Source organism: Micropterus dolomieu, linkage group LG10 (assembly GCF_021292245.1).
Source record: "Micropterus dolomieu isolate WLL.071019.BEF.003 ecotype Adirondacks linkage group LG10, ASM2129224v1, whole genome shotgun sequence".
NCBI classification, from domain to species: Eukaryota; Metazoa; Chordata; class Actinopteri; order Centrarchiformes; family Centrarchidae; genus Micropterus; species Micropterus dolomieu.
In genome coordinates this window covers 9887817-9907730 of record NC_060159.1, presented here as the reverse complement: position 1 = coordinate 9907730, position 19914 = coordinate 9887817, and the positions used below count along the sequence as shown (strand labels likewise).

Genomic DNA, 19914 nt, shown 5'->3' with positions numbered 1-19914 from the left:
ACCTCATGATTCTCATTTGCTCTGACATGCACTGTGAGCTGTAAGGTCTTATATAGACAGGTGTGTGGCTTTCCTAATCAAGTCCAATCAGTATAATCAAACACAGCTGGACTCAAATGAAGGTGTAGAACCATCTCAAGGATGATCAGAAGAAATAGACAGCACCTGAGTTAAATATGAGTGTCACGGCAAAGGGTCTGAATACTTATGACCATGTGATATTTCAGTTTTTCTTTTTTAATAAATTTGCAAAAATTTCTACATTTCTGTTTTTTTCTGTCAAGATGGGGTGCTGAGTGTACATTACTGAGAAATAAAATGAACTTTTTTGATTTTTGGAAAATGGCTGCAATGAAACAAAGAGTGAAAAATTTAAAGGGGTCTGAATACTTTCCGTACCAACTGTAGATTATAATGCACCTGAATATCTTCTAATACACCTAGAATACAACTAAGAATCTGATATACAACAGTTATTATACAATCTTTCAAAAATATACCAGGCGAATGTCCATGTTTTGGCCATATTTACATCTTCAAAACATTATTTCTCTCCATACAATCACGTTCCAAATAACATAAAGCTTCCAAAACATTGAAATATTGATAAAAACAGTCTTAATATAAATGACCAAAAGCACTCCCATGCTTTACAGGCCCACAGCTTGAGAACAGAACATCCTACATTTTGTTCGTCTCGACGAGACGATTTCAGGCATATCCTGCATGTCTGTGTAGCCCCTACGGGTCGCCAGCAGAGACCGATAAAGATCGCCTCCGTCAAATTACACTCTTCTTCGGCTCTCATACTTCGTGACCATATACAATATATGCTCGTGACACAAACGAAACTTAAGTCCGCGGCCGAAATCACCAAGATGGCGGCCTGCCAGACGATCTCTGTGGACACAAAGCGCCGCAATGTTTTGGACAGAAAACAGCTAGAACAGCGAAAGATTACGCACCCGGTACCGGGTACGTCCGTTCCCATTGTTAAACAACAGGTACATTAACATCTACCACATGCACAGTAGCCAAGTTGAAGAATGGATCATTCTGCTTTCCCCTCTGCTCCCCGCCTGCAGAGAGCAGTTTACTGCCACAAACAGCATAGGTCACTATGATCTTGCTGACCATTTGGAAAGCAGCAGGGGCACCTTCTGTATTCTGTGTACCACTTCTCTGAGGGCAGCACAATTAGAGTAGGAAAAAGGCAAATAAGCTAAACTGTCCAGAAGCGTATTGGTCAACAGCTACAATTACACAGCAATTATGAAAATATCTTTTTTTTATGTTCACCTGCAAATCAAAAAAAAAAGAAAAAAAAGATGACACATTTAAACAGGGTCTGAGCAAAATAAAAGGCCTTTGGATTTAGTTGAGTTGTTATTCTCATAGTTTACAAGCATAAAATGTCTTCAAGCCCTAATGACTAATAGAAGTATAATTCACATAATAAAAACTTTTTATGAGTACATAAAACTGTTCAAGAAATAAAAAAAAGGCAATATGATGTCAGGCATGAAAAATAAATATACACAGTTGATTGTTTGTTGTTTAATTTTTTATCACAGTTAAGACGTCATGGTATAAGACATACAAAATGAAAATCTACCCCTAATGTCCACTGTATGCGGCTGCGGCCCGTTCCAGAGCCATCAGGGCTGCTGGAGATAATCTGCTGCCATACCAGTGTCCTCCACGCATGTGACCATAGTGTCTCACTTGTGGCTCTTTTCTCTGCTTTGCTATATTTAGGCGCTGGACCTACCTTAGTTAAAGCAGCTCGCATCTGATAAGCGTGAAATTTATTTGAGTGTAGAGAAAATGCTCACATTTACTGGCAGTTGACATGACAGTATTTAATTGTGCATTTCATTTATTATTGGCCTTGATAATGGATTAAGAAGACGAACCTTTACACAAAGTCACTCTCTGCATAAACTAGCTCACATCTGTCTTAGCTAGCTTACTGTGTGTTGCTGCAGCTGTTTGTATGGTGCTGTTTTCCAAGAGCTCTGATGACAATGCAGGTTATTGAATTATTAACATATTAAAACTGCTTTAGCAACATAAATTAAAACATCTTTTCACCCAAATATGTGACATTATATATATATTTTATTGATAATGTAATTCTGAATAATTAGCTTGTTACATAATTATGTAATAAGTCATGGAAAAATGTCCTGTGGGTAATAGTGTAACTGACCAAATGAGTCTCCACTGTGACTGTGTTTTGAATGAAGAATAAAATACAAATATCATCACATTCTGACTAGTTACCCTGACTATTATAATAGTAACATGACCAGCTGATCCTAGCGCTGTGTTGGTGGAGAAGTGATCTGATTAGCGCTGGTTTGTAAATAGAGGGCGATGTTTGTCTCTCATTTTCTTCCAGCTCTGGCATTCTTTCATGCTGTACGTTATTAAAAAAACAGTTAGATGCACAAGGTGATCGAAAGCAGCAGATGTCAATCTACATAATGCAAATAATTCCCTCAAGCCAAAATAACGGAGTAGGCACACTCTCTTGTTACTCAATAGCAAAACTAGTTTTTCTTGTTTGTATGCCACTTCTCCAAACTCTGTGATCAAGGATAAGGAATGCTGTGATTTTCCTTCTGCTAATATGCACTATTCATGTAATGCAAATACAAAATAAAAATAAGACGCTGTGCTGTAGTACAGAAATTGAAGCCATTAAAATATAGCCACATGTCGATCACAGGATTACTGGAAATGTGGCTGCTTATGAAAGACATCCAATAGGAAGTTGAACCCACATAACATCACAATAAAAGCCTTCCCTTTTATAGTTGATAACACCAACCTTAATGTTTTGTTTTTTAACCTGCCCTGTATTATTAGAAGCAGACCTTTATTTGTTCCTGTGGCCATTATTGATATTATTTTTATGAGAATTTACACTAATACTATATCCAGACACACATATGCTTGAAGACTCTCCGCTTGAAAGACTTCCAATGGGAAGCTGAAATGCAACAGAGACGTGATGGAGCCTTGGTACAGCTGGAATATGACTTGTCCATATCCAGTGGGCATCTGGGTAAAAGACGATGTGTAGAGGAGGAGGGAAGTCTCCTCTATGACCTCCACAGGCTGATAAAATGTAAAATTTTTCAAGTGTAGTCATAAAGATGAGACGACAGATAATATATTACAAATAAGACTAACAAGATTGGGTAAAAGAAATGTAAAGCTGTTTGACTGCACAGTATTTAGAATTAAATACCGCCTCTGGGATAACTGGTCAAAGGAGGAGAGGAGGAACAGGACCTTCAGACTATAAATTCAGGTGGCCTTAACTGTCCACTGAGTGCACAATGAATACTAAAAATCCAAAGCCAAGGGTTTTAAATTCATTACATACTTCCGTGGCCCAATTCAAAATGATACAGAAAAGGCTGAAAAACAAACCTTTAATTGTATTTCCAAGAAGCAAAGGCGCAATTCCCACAACCTTTGAAAGACCTTGTCTTAGAGTGGAGGTCACTATTTCTGGCAAGATTTTTCTCCTCTGACATCTAACCAGGAAAGGTCATCTCCTATCACACACACCCCTTCTAACCCCCACCCCCAACCCTGCTGTCTCAGTGACAGTGGACAGGGGTCACTTATAGGGAGTGACTGTTGTTAGTGAAACTCAGATGGAGAAGACATGCCTCAGGAGGCAAAGAGGGTCAAAGACACATACATGCCATTGCATATAATCCTTCTCTCAGATGGATTTGCCCTGGCATGCGGTTGCATCATAGGATGACACACACAGTACATACGGCAGTGAAGTACATCAAATTCACTCCTGATAATTCTCTTCCTTTCAACACAAAAGATTGCAATTGTTTATCATTATTTAGTAGTATGTTAAATAAAGCACCTCTCTTGCACCACAGTTCTTGATGTCATACAGTTGCTTTCATCTGTTTGCCATCTTCAAAGCAGAACACATAATGAAGAGAAATTAGGACTTTGGGCTTGATAAATCAATCATTCTGCTCATTCTGTTCTCACTTCAGAGCCTCCTGTTACTTATTAATAGTTGGCATCAAAGCCCGAGTCTAAAAAGCACAAACAATCCGAGCTTCAGTTGTTAGACTGCTTGGACACAATTTGAGTGTATTGGGGAAATGTGTCCACCATGTGTCCACACATCAACGCAAACTGTTTACTCTGTTCATTTGCCAAATACATAGACCTCTGCTCCTCTTTCTCAGCTTGAGAATTTAGACTATTAACACAGTCCGGCCCTGCTTTTGTTGTTTGCTCAGTACGACTGTCGGTATGCCCCCTCCCTTCTCTCTCTTGGCCTGTCTCATGGTGTGTAAGCACAAGCCAATCCCTCTGAGATGCTTTTCTCGCCTGCATTTCCAGGTCCCAGCATGAGCCACCCGCCTTTGGTGGTGAGCCATGTGCAAAGCCGCGTTTAGTAACTTGATCAAGGGACCGAGGTACAGTCCTCTGAAGCAAAGAGCATTAGAGGCGTGAAGGAACGACTCTGGCAAGTCAACAGCTTTGATATGTAAAAACCTGCATCTGTTGGCTGGCAGAGGCAACGCCAGGAGGAGAGGTAGAGGGGAATGGAAGACGTCTGCCTTTAGAGTCGTCGCTCTAATAGAATTGCAAACGCCAAATCCCAAGCTGTGACACCCTAATGTTCTTAGTCAAACTGACTTGGCATGATCCAGGGACTTGAGAGAGGGAGTGAAGAAACAGAGAGAAATAGCAGGAAGAAGGAAGCATAGAGTGGTCTCCTGTCCTAGATACCACTGTCTGTCAGAGTGAGAGTTATCAAGCTCTACTCGAGCCCAGATGCACAGGAATCTTTTATCCAGGCTTCCCTTCTGTTGCTCCTCACATCGTCCATGACACCTGCCTGATGCAACCGCGTGTGTGTCGCCCTGAGCCAGCAAGTCGCCATCTGATATACATCAGAAAGACACACCAAGATAAAGAGGTACTGTCTGGGCAAAAGTAAGCAGAATTACACGATTATTGTTTTTAATTAATTTTCTTTTCCGCATCAAGAAGGCCTGCAACGCTGGCCCCTGAGGCCCACTCTAATGTGAATCATATTAGAGCGATTCACATTAGCCTAACGCCAGCCTAACGCCAGCAAATTAATCTTTTGCATTACAGCAGGGCTCACACACCACATTTGGGGATGAAATTCTAATAACCTTTTTTCATGGAACAATATTGAATTGATCAGCCGCCTCAAATCCATGCCAGAAAAGGTCAGCCAGTATGTAGGTTGTAAACAGAAGCCTGCACGCGGCTTAGACAGAATAATTCATAACTTGGTCAATGACCGAGCTAAACCTATTAGCGGATCACCAGGCCACTCCTCGCACTGAGGACTCTACACTGATTGTCATTAATTGTATATTTAAGTTCATAAATTATCCCTAAGTTTTAATAACAATATGGTAATGCAGATGGTGCTTAAGTTTCATTGTTTGATTGCAGCGGCTGTAGCGGGAGGGAAAGAGGGCGCGTTGATGCGGAGCAGCGGTTCTCTACATTATTCAACACAGGGACTCATTATAAATCAGTTGAATCAGGGTTATCATTTCATATTCTGTATATATCTGACTTCCTAATGAATGTTATTTCCTCTATCAAGACTTGATATTGAAGCATATTGTGCTACGAAGGTTTTTCCTGCGAGGACTTTGTTTCTTTTACTCTCCCACGTGCAGCTGCCGAAAGCTGGTGTGTGACATATTTCTGAATGGAGCACTGGTATGTCACATGTTAATGTGTCACCCAACAATACATAAATGGACTTATCACCAAGGAGCACCAACTGTCCAGCAGTGGTGGAAAGTAACTAAGTGCAATTACTCTCAAGTTTCTTTATACTTCTACTAACTCTACTACATTTCAGAGAGGAATTATGTACTTTTTACTCTACAACTATATGATATAAAATACAATACACTGTAAAAATATAAATACTCAACCTTTTTGGCATGTGACTCCTCACAAAAAGCAGTGTTTAAATGTCTGTGAGTTCCACCAGAGAGGGAATTCCGCTGTCTTCTGAGATGGTATCATTTAAATAACTGTATTAGGCCCACAGATGTTAAATGATCAGGTACAGTTAATCACATAAAAGCCAAGATTCAACTCCAAACACTGAAGAGAATTTGTGTATCACAACTTTTTGCATTCTTTCCTCTCCCATCAATCATCTAATAACCCCCCAGATTTCTCTTTTGGTCCACTGGAGGGGGTAGAGACGAAACGGTATGAAAATTTTACATGACGATTATAGTGAGCAAAATTATCAATGTTATCAGAATAATCTTGTTAAATATATATAAATAGTCTTGTTAAAATGGGCTGAAATGTTTATTGTAGCAGCTCGGTGCACTTTTTGTTTGCATAAACATTAAAATAATAACAGCCAATATCTTATGTAAACATATGAAAACCACATTACATGTACATTAAAACGTTACAAAGTACGACCCCATGCACAATTGACATGAATACAGAGGAATCTTGTTTTGGAGGGTTTCTCCTGTTCGAACACTTTTACAACTAATTCGACAATTGCTTGATTTTTAATGAACACAATATGTTTGTGACTCAACTACGTAACATGTTATCATGTGCGAATAGAGTCTGCATACACACGACGCATACAGCCGCAGAACTACTGGTAGTATTCTTACAAGAGTAGGCAACACTAAGCGCTTAACTTTACAAGTTGCAAGTCAGACAGGAAACCCATGACATGTTTCCTCATTCTGAAGTCTCCACATCATCCAGTGAGCGAAAAGTTAACCTACCTTACGACCACGCTTCAGACTTAGTCCTCTGAGGACTAGGCTGACAAATCTCCGGAGCGCTGTCACTGCAATCCACCGTGTTGACAGACCTGAAACTGTTGCTAGCTTTGGTTGATGCTGGACAGTACTGTGAGTAAGTGTGGTAATTGAATACTGTTTTATGATATTTAAAATTCATAAAAGTAATACTAACTCTCAGGAATTCTACTGTGGTTTATCATTACACCTGTATCCGATTCATCCCTAGGAGGGGGTATAACCCCTGGTTGGTAACCGCTGGAATACCCAACACTATATAAGGTATTTAAAACTAGCTCCACCTAATTCTCAAATAGCTGGCTTTATTCGCCTCAGTGACAGAGAGAACCACGCCTTTATTTCTAATTTCCCGCTTCCCCAGCTATCTGTTGTCTTGATAAATGAATAAATGTCCATTTCCACGGCATTAAAAGTCTTGCAGCCTTCCCTCCTATTTCTGCTTTTCATGTGAAAATATATAAATAAATATGTGAAAATATTATACTGAATATGTGAGGTGTTGCAGTAGGCTACAGTTAATTTCAGCCCCTTAATGTTTTGTTTTTTAACTTACCCTGTATTATTAGCACCCAACCTTAATTTTTTACACGGCCGTTATTGATATTATTCATGATAATTTATGCTAATAATATATCATGGGCCATTATTCTATGCTGCACTAAGTATTTTTGCTTTTGATACTTTAGGTAAATTTTGCTGATAATAGTTCTGTAGTTGTTTTTTAAGTTGAATTGTGAATTTAAAATTTTTACACTGAGTATTTTTATATTATTGTATTGGTACTTCTGCCACCAACTGCCATCCAGTGAGCCATGAGGGAAAACATTCTGTTGCTCTAGGAGAAAAAGGATGAAATAAAAAACAGAAAGACCAAATGAACATTCAACCCTATAGAAGGAATGCAGTCACATACACTCACTTCATGTGCACAATCACACTGTACAGTACAATCTACTCTTGCGGGCTTGCCCACAGGAGTTGCATGTCCTTCTCTTGATGCACTCACCCGAAACACATGGAAAATAAAACCCATTTTGACTGAAGCTGAAGTTTATTGTAAACCACTCAACCGGTATTTTCAGAAATGCAGGTGCACGCATGCACTCAAATTCACCTCGGCTTCCCACACACACTCAAACAAACATGCAGAAGTCCCACATGTATTCCCGTGTCTTTGTTCTTTTCTTGTCCCTCTAGATGGCGGTCTATATGGGCCGCCGGGAAAAGGCCTCCGTGCTCCTAAATATTGTTTTTCACCACATTACTGTCAAAGTATCCACCGGTGACTGATGATGGATTACATCTCAGCTAGGGCTCCGGGTTTTCCCTCAGCCTGTGACTTACAGCAACTCCGAGCCCTCAACGCTCTCGCTGCTACACTAACCATGGCGAGCACTGCTCAGGGAATATCACACAGGACCTTTTCGCTCCTTTCTCCACATGTTCACTGGGCAGCTGTTTCACAGGAGATGCAGGGAGGAGGAGGGGATGGGGCATGTGCCCTTGTTTAAAGGATGTTTTGGTTATTTGGTTATATAAGATATTTTTTGAAATATTTTTTTCATTTGCTGCAGACCCAAACCCTGTCTTCATTTGTCTTTCTGTGTCAATGGAAATGCACTTAGTGCAATTTGGTCTAGTGCCACTCAGGGGGCTGTGGAGCTGGGCTGTGATTCACTGCCGCACACAAACCTACAATTTTAATGTGATAAGTAGAGATTCAGACCCGTCTTTTGGAGTCAGAGATAAGCCATCGGGTTTGGGTAAAAGCCCAGGCAAGGCTCATTTGAAGGAGGAACAGATTGCTATTTCATTTAGCGGAGATGAAAGCCATTATTCTCTCCACCTTGTGAACAGCATCAGGTGAAGTAGGCACCTCTGTAGTTTTTCTTATCGGTCCAAACCGCTTGAAAGATTTGTGTTTACTTTTTCACCCCATGTGTTTTTATTTTTATTTTTTATTTTTTACATTTCAGCCAGTCATTATCCGATTTAATGGTGTGTCATTAATCATAGTAGCTGCTGTGTGAATTCCAGGTTTTTGTGCGTGTTTTGTGATAATTAGCATAGAGGCCAAGAAAGTACAATCCCACTTTGGAGTGTTATTTTGCATACAGTTTGATGTTTACAGCCCATGTTTCCCAGTGCGCCTCTCTGGCCTGGAGGACCTGCCCTGCTCTACAGGCTGGGCTGAGGTTAACTTAATTATATGCAACAGAAAAAGAAAAATGAATTTCTCTAAAAACACAGCAAAATGTTCTGGGAAAAAAAAGTATTTATTAGATTCTTTCAAAAGATTTAGCCTGTGAGATTTTAGGTCTTCAACATCTTCAACATCTTTTAAAAAATGGCTGATTAAGGCTGTAGATAATGACATTAATAGTGTTATCAAATAATATGCTGTAAATTTTAATAAACTGTTCATTTAATTGCATATCCTATCAAGCTTGGAATGCTCAGTAATTAGATTATATTACCGTGTGTGAATAATGTAGAAGATTATGTTGCAGATTACAGTTTCAATCAGGTAATCAGCGATCTGTAACATATTATATTTTAAAAAGTAACATCCCCAGCCCTGGCTATAGCTACCCGCCTCTCCTTTACTCTGTCAGAAATTATGCAAATTTCAGGCAATTAAGGGTCTCAGTGTCATTCTGTCTCTTCTCCTCAGCATTCGCGGTTGTTTTTCAAGCCTCGCCGTGGGTTTTGTCAAGCATCTGTATGAGCATGTCAAGAGCAAAGATGCTTAAGATGGGGAAGTTATTCATAAGCATTTGAGTATGTGCACACTCGAGCACTTGCACACATTCTGCCCTCACAAAACATTTGGCCACAATGCACATACTCCAGCACACATTTAACATAGAAAATGAAATATAAAATCACACATATCATATGTTGCAGAGGAAGGGTCTGTGTTGCATCGAAGTCCTGTACAGCCCCTCACGCCACTTTGAGACGACTGGCTTAATAATTCACCACCAGGTCGTCTGTGTGGGAAGAGGTGAAGCCTGTCAGATACTCAAATAAGTTATTAATTTTCCATTTTGAAAGCTTGAGGGGCACTTCATCATCCTGTTACCAATTTTCTGTGAAGCGTGACTGATTTCGTTCAGAACATTGTTCTAGTTTTTTCTGCAAAATTGATCTTCCTGCAGCCATTGTCGCTCTCCCACAATTGTTTTCACCCGTCTTTTTTCATTTGTTGCTGAGGTGTATTGAATTTGCAGTGCTGATTGTTTAAAGTTTACTTACGATATGCTTAAATCTCCCCTTTTTCTCCCTGCCCACTGCTCTCAATCCTGTCACAATATTAGACTGTCCTCTAAAATGTTTCTCTTCCTTTAAGTGTCTGTGCATGATTTAAATATTTGTTGGTTGTCATTCAAAAAGTTGTTTTCTTTTCCAGTTATGTCCTTTTTAGGTCTTCGCTGAGCTTCGAGCGCATTCCTCAGAGCAATTTTCCATTTCTTTTCACACTTTCATAACATGTCCTTATTAAGTTGTTTAATATATTTCTTTATTTATCTCATACCTAACTATTCTGGACTTGGTATTCTGACTGTCTTTTCTGCCTTCCAGATACTTTTTCTCTGTAAATATCTCTGGAGGTCAGAGACAACCTAGTCTGACTGAGAGGGTCCTTGCCTGAATAGCGTATGTCTTGTATAGACAGACTCTTTTTCTCTTCTTTGCAAAGAGCCTGAACTTTTTTCATGTTCTTTAATATTTTCATTGCACTAACATCCTTACATGTTTCTTTCCTTTTCAGTTATCAGCTAAAGTCATCTTAGCCTTTCTGTCTCCCCCACAGACCCTCCCACTGTGGAGCCGGTTTACATGGAGATGCGTCAGGGCCTGGGGAGGCCTGTGGTGATGACCTGCAGGGTGCTGCGAGCCCACCCTTCCCGTGTGCTGCGATTCGAGTGGCTTCTATCAAACAGACTGCTCCACGCCGGAGCATTCGATGCCCAAAGAGACGAAACAGAGTACACAATCCGCAGTCTGAATCGAGACGGCTGGGGGGAGTACACCTGTAATGTTATCAACGAGGCTGGAGCAGGCAAATGCACCTTCCAGGTTACAGGTAAAGAGTGCTTTTCATTAAAGGGATAGTTTGGGTTTTTGAAGTGGGGCTGTACAAGGTACTTATCCATAGTTGTACTCAGTGTATTACCTGCAGTAGATGGCGTTTGATGCATTTAGAGAAGGAGAGAGCTGTACCGGCACAGACGCTTAGCAAAGGACCACTGAAAAAAATCAGTTCATGTGTAGGCTATATTTAGAATATTTTCAGTGCTTTACCTTGCTGTCAGACAGCCTTTTCCTTTGGAACTGTATTTTGTCAAACGTAGAATTTCCGTATTTCTACGCATAAGCACAACTTATGCGTTTGTAAGTCTGTATGTAAGTACCTTATACAGCCCTGAACAGGAACAATACCTTTAAAGATTTGTCTTTTTTTTAAAGGGGCTATATGTAGTTTTTCAAAGAAATCACTTTCTTTTTGTAAATGGGCAGTAACCTCACTTAGAAATGAGCCACACACCTGTTGCTTGCAACAGCCACTATTCTGCTTGTTTTATGAAAGGTTCGGGTCGGGATGTAGCCCTGTCCGTACTCCCGAGCCTTTCTCCGACTACAGGAAAAACACCACAAAACAAGAGGCTCCCAGCATAACACAAACTACACATAAGGATAAAAACAGCACTGTGCTGAAGCCCCTAAGGCCAAACTGAATCCGAAGATGTCGGGTAGACACATTCAACATCAGAAAGACTGATTGTTAGCTCGCCGGCTAATGTTGACCAGGTGCAAAATACTATAGTTGTAACGTTGTGACTTTCCACATTACTTCACCAGCTAACGTGACCCAAATTACTATTCTGTGTACCCCCCGGAAAGGGGGTTTGATATGATCTGCCTCTGAGCCGGGAACGTTGGTTGTAAGCTAGAGGAACCTGTCTTTGTGAAAAGCCACAGCTGCATGCCAGTGTTTCCGTGTTTATTGTGGGATCTGTTATGAAATAGGTTGTGTTACGGATTGTGCTCGCTGATGAATTCGGTTGCTTGATCTTAAAACCACACCGAACTTCCACTTGCGGTTTGGGGTTTGGGAAAGACTCAATAAAGACACCACCCCCAAACTCATTAAATGAAAAGTGCAGCTCCTACTATAGCCCCATGTACACCTAACATATAGGGAAATCCAAAGTTTTACAGACATGTCTGCTTAGTTAATTCGTAAGCTATCATTAAACTGTTGATGTTCAATTAGCCTATTTGAAGTTACCATACACATTCCATATTTCACTTTCATGTATACCTTAGTGGTATAAAATGGACTGTCAGTGTGTTCCATCCACCCTGAAGCTGCATTTGATGGCAGGTATTTGGCTGCGAAGCATCTGAAAGTCTACAACAACTTCTTCAGTATGCACTCCAGTTGGTAATTAGTTTTTGCTGTGATTTTTTTGGTTGAAATTGGTTCCTCTAACATATAACAGTCCTTGTCAAACTGTTTTATAGAGGCAAGGATGTATCTGGGTGTGATAGACAATTAATTTTGAAGAATAGCGAAAGAGAAAATTTCATGTATCTTCAGTCTGAATGGAAGGCGTCAATCATGCCGGCTCTTTCTCTGTCTCACGTAGTAGACCTGTTCTTTCAGATAATACACACTCATCCCCTTCCTGCTACTTCCTGTTTTTGTTTTTTTTCATCAAGAGCTGCTAGTGTCCATCTCCTTGTTGGTTGTTATGACAGGACCAAATTAGCTTGGCTATGGTGAGTGACCGTAGGAACTCTGGCCAAGGTTTCAATCTCCCAGACCTCCCATTAGAGACAGGAGCTGCAGGGTCACAGGAGGAGTATTTGTCACTTTGATCCTCTGCCACTTAGGTTGCTACCCTCTTTGATACTGTGTATTTCTCTCCATCTATTGCTGTCTTCTAATCGTACATTTCTGCACTTGCGTTTTCTCCTCTCTTTGCTCTTTCTTTATCTCTTTGTCCATGTTTTCTTTTCCTCATTCTTCAACTTTCTTATTTTAAACGTCTCTCTTTTGGCTCCCCCCCCCCCCCCCCCCCCCCCCCCCCCCCAGTGTGGGTCATAAATCCATTGTCCCCTATGAGACAGGTAGAGCAGAGACACAGAAGCAGATAGTCCCCTCCAGCCATTTGTTTTTTCAACAGGGCTGGGGTTTTGCCTGATATTGCTCACTCTTCCTACCTCCACTCCCCTTCTATCCCTTTCATCCTCCATCCCTCCATTCTTCCTGCACTTTCTCTTCCACCATCACTCAGTTCCCGCTCAATGCTCCAGATTCCCACCATCTGGACTCAGTGGTTGCCAAAGGTATGGAGGCTCTTTTACTCACCCCCTGAGCGCAGGAGCATGGTGCAGAAAATCCACTTTGGTTCCTCCCATCATCCATGAAATCTGGCGTGCCAGCTTATTCTTTAACTTTTTTTTTTATAATTTTTTAATTTTATCCTGAATCTCAATAGCTACCACATGATATTAACATTATTCTGTGGTTATTGTGTGGTGAAATAAATAATCTACTAGAGAGTAAGTGGATATCAGCTCCACTTCAAGATGAAGCTCATGAAATATTTGTTATTGCTCATACAGTTAGGTGGTATCTTGGTTTGCTCATTCTACAGAGTGAAGACAGGTAGACACCTCAGTGGATGTTCCCTCACCGCACTCTCCCTGAGTTCCTCTTGGGCTGTGTTGTAGAGTTTTGGCCTGAAGCAACAGTGGCTCAATTAAACTCACAGATCCAATCAGCATACTATGCAAAACATACATGTTACCATGCCGACAGACACATGAACACTCATAAAAGTCTGGCATCAGCCCATTTTTTGGCTTATATAAGCATTGTCGCATCAGAAAGTGTATTGTGCCAGGGGAGTGTGTGTGTGTGCATGTGCATGGATGCCCATGTGCCAAGCCATTGGGGCATCTGTGGAAACAGTGAGTTGGCTGTAATGGCCAAGTTGGCCATTAAGTTGTGCCAGGGGAGGGACCCCTCAGAGGGATGTAATGTGTACCACTGAGCTTTGGCTCAGGCTCTCTGTCATGGGAACCCTGAGTTTTTAGCAAATGCTGAAATCATGCCCCTCTGAAAGTTAGAGTTGGGAAGAAAATAGAAAAAAACATAGTCTTTGAGTCTTCATCCTGCTTTTCTTCTGTGATTTCATTCCAGTCTGATGCAGTTTGTGATTTATGCATTGGTCTGCATTTATTCTATATCCTATCCTTAGGCTGCAAATGTGTACTGATGTAGCAATAATAGGGTGAAACACAGGTCACAGAATACACAGGCATGAAATTTAGGTGGTGTATTCCATCAATCAGTAGTATTGCACTTCATAAAGTTGGGAGACTCATGAGAGACAGATAAGAAGGTAAAGGAATCATCAAAATGGAAACAGAAGAGGATAAGATATTCTGACTTTTAGCCCAGATTATGAGCTACACCCCCAAAACCCTTGGTCTTACATATCCCATAATGCAATTCCATAGTGTCTTTAAGACCCCCTTTTATCCTCTAAATGCCCACTTCTTTCAAACCTTCAGTTTTGTAATGCAGGCTTTCTATTCTATATAACCCATGACATGGGTTATCTTGACTTGGGTGATGATGACATCATCATCATACTTAAACTTTAGAAAGCCCCCTCCAGAGCCACATAAGACACCATACAACTGTTGTGACAGGCTGAGTAGAACTAACCATGACAAGTAAACTGAACCTCACATGTAAAATCATGGGGAGTGCCCCTTTAAGGCATCACATTTGTGTAACCATGGCAAAACTGAAATTTATAGTAAAAAAACAAATTCTACAGAGCTTGTCCACACTTCTCCCTTGGTCTTTTTCTTCATTGAACCGTCTCAATATGTGCCGCAGTTTTGCTGGAATTCTGAAATTCACAATGAAAGGGCAAACAATGTTTCTCATTTGTCCCACATTTAATTCCTCTTTTTGGCAGTCTGTCATGAATTAGAGGAGAAGTAACAAGTAAATTCTTTGGGACGAATTTCAGATATTCATTGTCTGTGTTGTGCGACTTTGCTCATACAGATTCTAGAATAATGGTGTGCTTGTGGTCCCAGTTTCCCTTTTTATTGTAACCATTGTTCCTAAGGATACAGAAATCACATTGTGAAACATAGTGCCGGCTGCAATTAGATATCTGAATGTGTTTTAGGACAAAATGTATTTATTTGAGTGTGATAGACACTGTCACTTTCTCATTTCAGTTTGGCTTATCTGCACACAATGTATTTTAATATATTTTTATTTAATCCATCATCTGTTTTGAGTAATATTTTTGTCATATTGATTTATTTTTTGTATTTTTGTCTCTTTGAGGTATGTTTTAAAGAGGCCCTTGGGCCCTTTTTGAGCTACACTACTACAAACTGATGTTTTTGTGTGTGTGTTAGTGTGTTTTTCGTATCTTCCAGTTAAATAAAAACACGAAATAGATTTTACCTTCAAACCTTGTATATTCCTCTATCTGAGGGGTTTATAAACCCTATCAGTGTTGGTCTCTCCTGAACATTTGTGCCTTTGCTTTAAGTTCAATACATGGTTTTTGGTAACTCAGTTTTCTGCCTTTATAATTTATGCCCAGTTCACCTGGGTTAAACTTTACCCCTGCAGTAGATGGTGTATGATGTTGATAACTTTCCGCAACTCAAAGAGACATACTGACGTTGATGGATCCTTTAGGTAGTAACAACTGACATTACATGGTCAGAGTTAAAAGGCAGCATAAGAATAATGTTATCTGTGATCAGACTGTGAAAGTCTGTCAGACTTGAAGGACAGACGCAATCTGTTCTGCTATTTTTCTGTCCTTTTGTTTTTTTTCATTTCCTGACCTATTTTTGTGTTTCTGCTTCTTTTATAGCAATACAATATCCCTGGATTAGTCACTCAAGAGCAGCCTGCCATTAACACTGACCAAGAATGATAATATCAGAAGTCACCATGGGTCAATACAAACAAAATTCAGTTCATAAGATCAACAATTAGAAAACTTTCTCTTTTTAATATGTTTTATTTTGTGGATTTTATTAAGTGGGTTAGGTGAGGAGGGAGGAAGTTGAGGAAGAATTAGCTGAATTGTAAGGAAGGAAGTTACTCAAGTTAATCAAGTTACTCATTTCCCTGAAAGAAAAATAAACCCAAGAGAGATTGCATTCTCTATCCCAGAAGGATACAACCAGGCAATTATCAAAGAGTCTTCTAATGTCTCTAGTGTCTTTTCCCTAGAGTCAGTTAGCTCTTCGTGCATCGGTGTTGCGTTTGTCTCGGCCAGCTGTGCTTCCATATGCAAGCGTCATTTCTACCACAAAAACCTACATCACACATCAGCCCAGCACCATATAGAAACGCTTACCATATGGTGGGACAAAGTGTTTTTCCGAAGAAGAAAACGTGTTCATAAACCCTTAAAAAATGAAAAGGAAGTCTGCAAACAAGGTCAACTTCTTGCCTGAAGGGTTTTGCTGAGCAGTTATGAGTCATTGCATTGGTTCTGCTGTTATAAACAGGATTTTAAAGAATCAATTAAGCCTTCTTTACTTTATGTTTGATGTCTCCCACCCAGGGTTATCTGTTTCAAGCAGTGTGGGTTAGGTAATGTGCTTCATCACACGTAATTTATTAGGAGTGAGGGCTATTTCGCTTCATTACATTGCATTGTATATTTGAATAAAAGACAACAATACACCAGTGAGTTTGTGACAGTGTCGCTACTTTTGCACTAAATGAAATTTAAGACATTTACTTTTAAAGATTTTTGTCAATATAAGACATACAATTGATGTAATGGATTAGTACAAAACACTTCAACTAAATGAGTGTAATGTGCACTTGAACCTCCTGCCTTTGCTCTATTGCAAAAGACAACGTATTCATTCCTTTATCAGCTTTGCTGTACAGTATAAACTGCATGAACAAAACTGACAGTATCTGCCAGGCTGGCTTATGTAACATTTATTGTACAGTATGCTGTTAACACAGCTGGCTCTATACAGCAAAACACTGCCAAGTGAAGTGCAGACAGTATATTTAATTTTTTTGTTTGGAGTTTTTCTTGTTGCATTAGCATCTCAATGTTCTTTGTGTTATATATATATATATCGGTTATAAAACAGAAAGGTTCAACTTGTTGTAAACTAACCTTAACATTTTGAGTATCATTTATTTCATCAACATAAAAGGCAGAACATAAAATATACTAAATTATTAAATTAACAGTATTTCTCTTGCTTTCCCTGTTTTTTTCTTTCTCTCGGAATGATTTTATCTGGCTGATAAATGTGTGTTCCTTTCCCCCAGATTAGAATATTGTATTTTAAATAGCTTTATCCATATGAAGGCCAAGTGATCTGCAGTAGGCTGCCCAAAGCATAATTAACCTGATTTATCTTCTAAAATGCAGTACAAAATGCCCTCAGTGTTGATTTTGACTTATTATCATGGACGATTATGAGAATTGATCAAACCAGTCAGAAGCTGAAAGAAACCGCTAATCTTGTTTGTTTTTTCCTCCTGCAAAGGCACCTCGCTGCTTTTGATTTATTTAAATTGAAATGATTATATCTGAAGTGCATGTGTTTACAGCTTAACTGGGGTACAATGCAATCAAAGAAATTATGAAATTTGCCAGTGTGTTATGGATTATGCTTTCTCCTGTCTACTTAACATTTCAGCAGTGTTTGTCCCATATTGTTTTGCTTGTTGAGGTATAGATTTCATCTCAAAACAATACATACGTTTGGCATCTGACATCAGTTACAGCTAATGTTGCATGACATTACAGCTGAGTGAACACTCAGACTGCCCTAGCAGCGATTGTCTTCATATGAATCATCATATGAATTATTAAAACATAAGGCTGGCTTTACTCTATATGTGTCTTACTGTCAACAAATCCCACTGAAAGACCAAAAACAACAATGTGTTTTTGGGCAACAAATGAGGTCTGATAACAAAAGAACAAGCTGTTGGCTACACAGCCAAAGCCTGATAGCAGAACCATTGTTGGTTTTGGTATTTCCATTGGATTTGTTGACAATAAGAAAAAATACTCAACATCACCAACATTAACCACACCAGAAAGTGGCTCAGCGATGTCTTTGGGTTTGAAATCTTGATAACAAGCTTAACTAGATAAGTTAGTTTAAAATTTTCAATGACACATTTCTACCATCACTTGCTGTCTCACAACTGTCCACAAACCATAATTTTTTTGTGGAGCAGTTTATACTCTGATAGAGGAGGTTTAAATAAATGTGGATGCAACACAGCTAATAAGTCTCGCTGCTGTCTGCATTTTGTACTCTCTAGCTCTCACTTTCCTCAAATGTCACCACTGTCAAGACTGTTTGCTGTTGGTCAAAGGCACAAATTCACCCACAACCAAATCGACTAATTGCGGTGACTCCATTCAAATTGATTCTCTTAAAATTTTCCCCCTCTTTAAATGCTGGTTTGACAAGGCCCTGTCCTTGTTTCTTATCATTTTAATAATATCTCAAGAAAGCATCAGTTTTTACAGTATCCATGTCCAGTGCCACTAGCTAACTCTATAATGTAAGCAGGGACTTGAAACCAGACAAATGATGACCATCACAAACTGACCTTCTCTGAGTGTCATACATAGAATCCAATCAAAGGAAAACCAAGAAGCCAAGACGCCAAGAGAGAGATCCAGAACTTGGCAGGTTTATCCAGTTGCCTGACATACACCAACTACTTGCTGCATCTCCACACGGGTGCATCACATCCCAGTGCTGCTTTTGTTAGAGATAACAATGGCTGCTCTACGCTCTTTTCCATGGCTATTAAAAATCATCTGCCTTGGGTATTGTCATCCTTCAATAAACAAGCTCAAATAGCAGAGGGACAGAGGGTGAATTGCTATTCTTTGCTTCGAAGGTCATTCTGTAAGCTTGTTTCTAGATCTTGATTAAAATACAATGTTCTGCCAGCTCCTACTTCAGCTGTCAGAAATCCATTTGCAGAATGACTGGAAATCTGAAAACTTGAAAGATTTCTTCTGTTCTTGACACGATTACTAGAAAAAAATGAATATTTACAGATTCCAAGAAAGCAAACCGTATTATTGAAAGAAAAGGTTCGAGAGGAGCTCTGTGGTAGTCCACCTGTATGAAATAATTTTTTTTCTGAGGAGTGGTTTTGAGTATACAGACATTTAGCACTCAGGATCTGCCATTGCATGGGATGGACATTTAAGGAAGCAGTGACAAGGACACTAGCAAAACGCAAAACTAGTGAACAGTCAGTCTGGAAGGATAAGGACAGAGCAATTGCCTGTAGACACCACCCGCAAAACCATTGTCTTTTTTGGGGTTGTCTTGCTTTTGCCTCTCTCCAGTGCATCTGTCACTTTTTAATTTGCACCAAAACGAGTGATTTTGCTTCAAAATCGCTTATGCTTCCTAACTGGACAGATTGATATTCCTGAAGTTTAACTAACTTGATGTTATGCTGTGATGATTAAGTGTTCAGTGAGCTGTGTAGTTGATGAGACATACTACAATGTGGGACATGCTTTGATTCAAAGCCATGAAAGTGCTCTATGTCATGTAACATAAGATGAAACTTTAATGATCTTGGAGGAAAAAATCAGTCATAGCAGCAACAAGGAATACCATACAGAGTAGATAAAAATAGAACATAGTGAAGACACTGTTCATCTGTATCATGCTAATTCAGCTCTCTTTTTGGCTTTATAGAAGTCTCAAGTCAACAAATGAACCAATTACAGGTTTACATTTAGCATGGCTGCCTGGTGTGCAAAATACATCAGTGCAGCAGGGCAGAGCTTGCCTGCAATACATAAAATACAAGCCAAGAACTGAGATCAAATAATTATAATTGTAATCTAGCGATGTTCAAAAAATTACAGTACAGAATTCTCATGTGTTTCACTAAATACTAATACAATCCTAATTGCACTGACCTTTCAAAATAAAAACAAGTACTTTTTAT

The 19914-nt window shown here is 39.6% G+C and overlaps 1 protein-coding gene across 6 annotated transcripts in view; it reads left to right on the top strand.

The window, feature by feature from the left end:
• Positions 1 to 19914, top strand: part of mdga2a (MAM domain containing glycosylphosphatidylinositol anchor 2a) — a 216447-nt gene that overhangs the window by 163097 nt on the left and 33436 nt on the right. For all 6 annotated transcript variants that reach the window (XM_046060081.1, XM_046060080.1, XM_046060079.1 and 3 more), the window contains exon 10: positions 10681 to 10953. In XM_046060081.1, coding sequence (XP_045916037.1) covers positions 10681 to 10953 — 273 coding nt within the window. The remainder of the gene's footprint in view (positions 1 to 10680; positions 10954 to 19914) is intronic.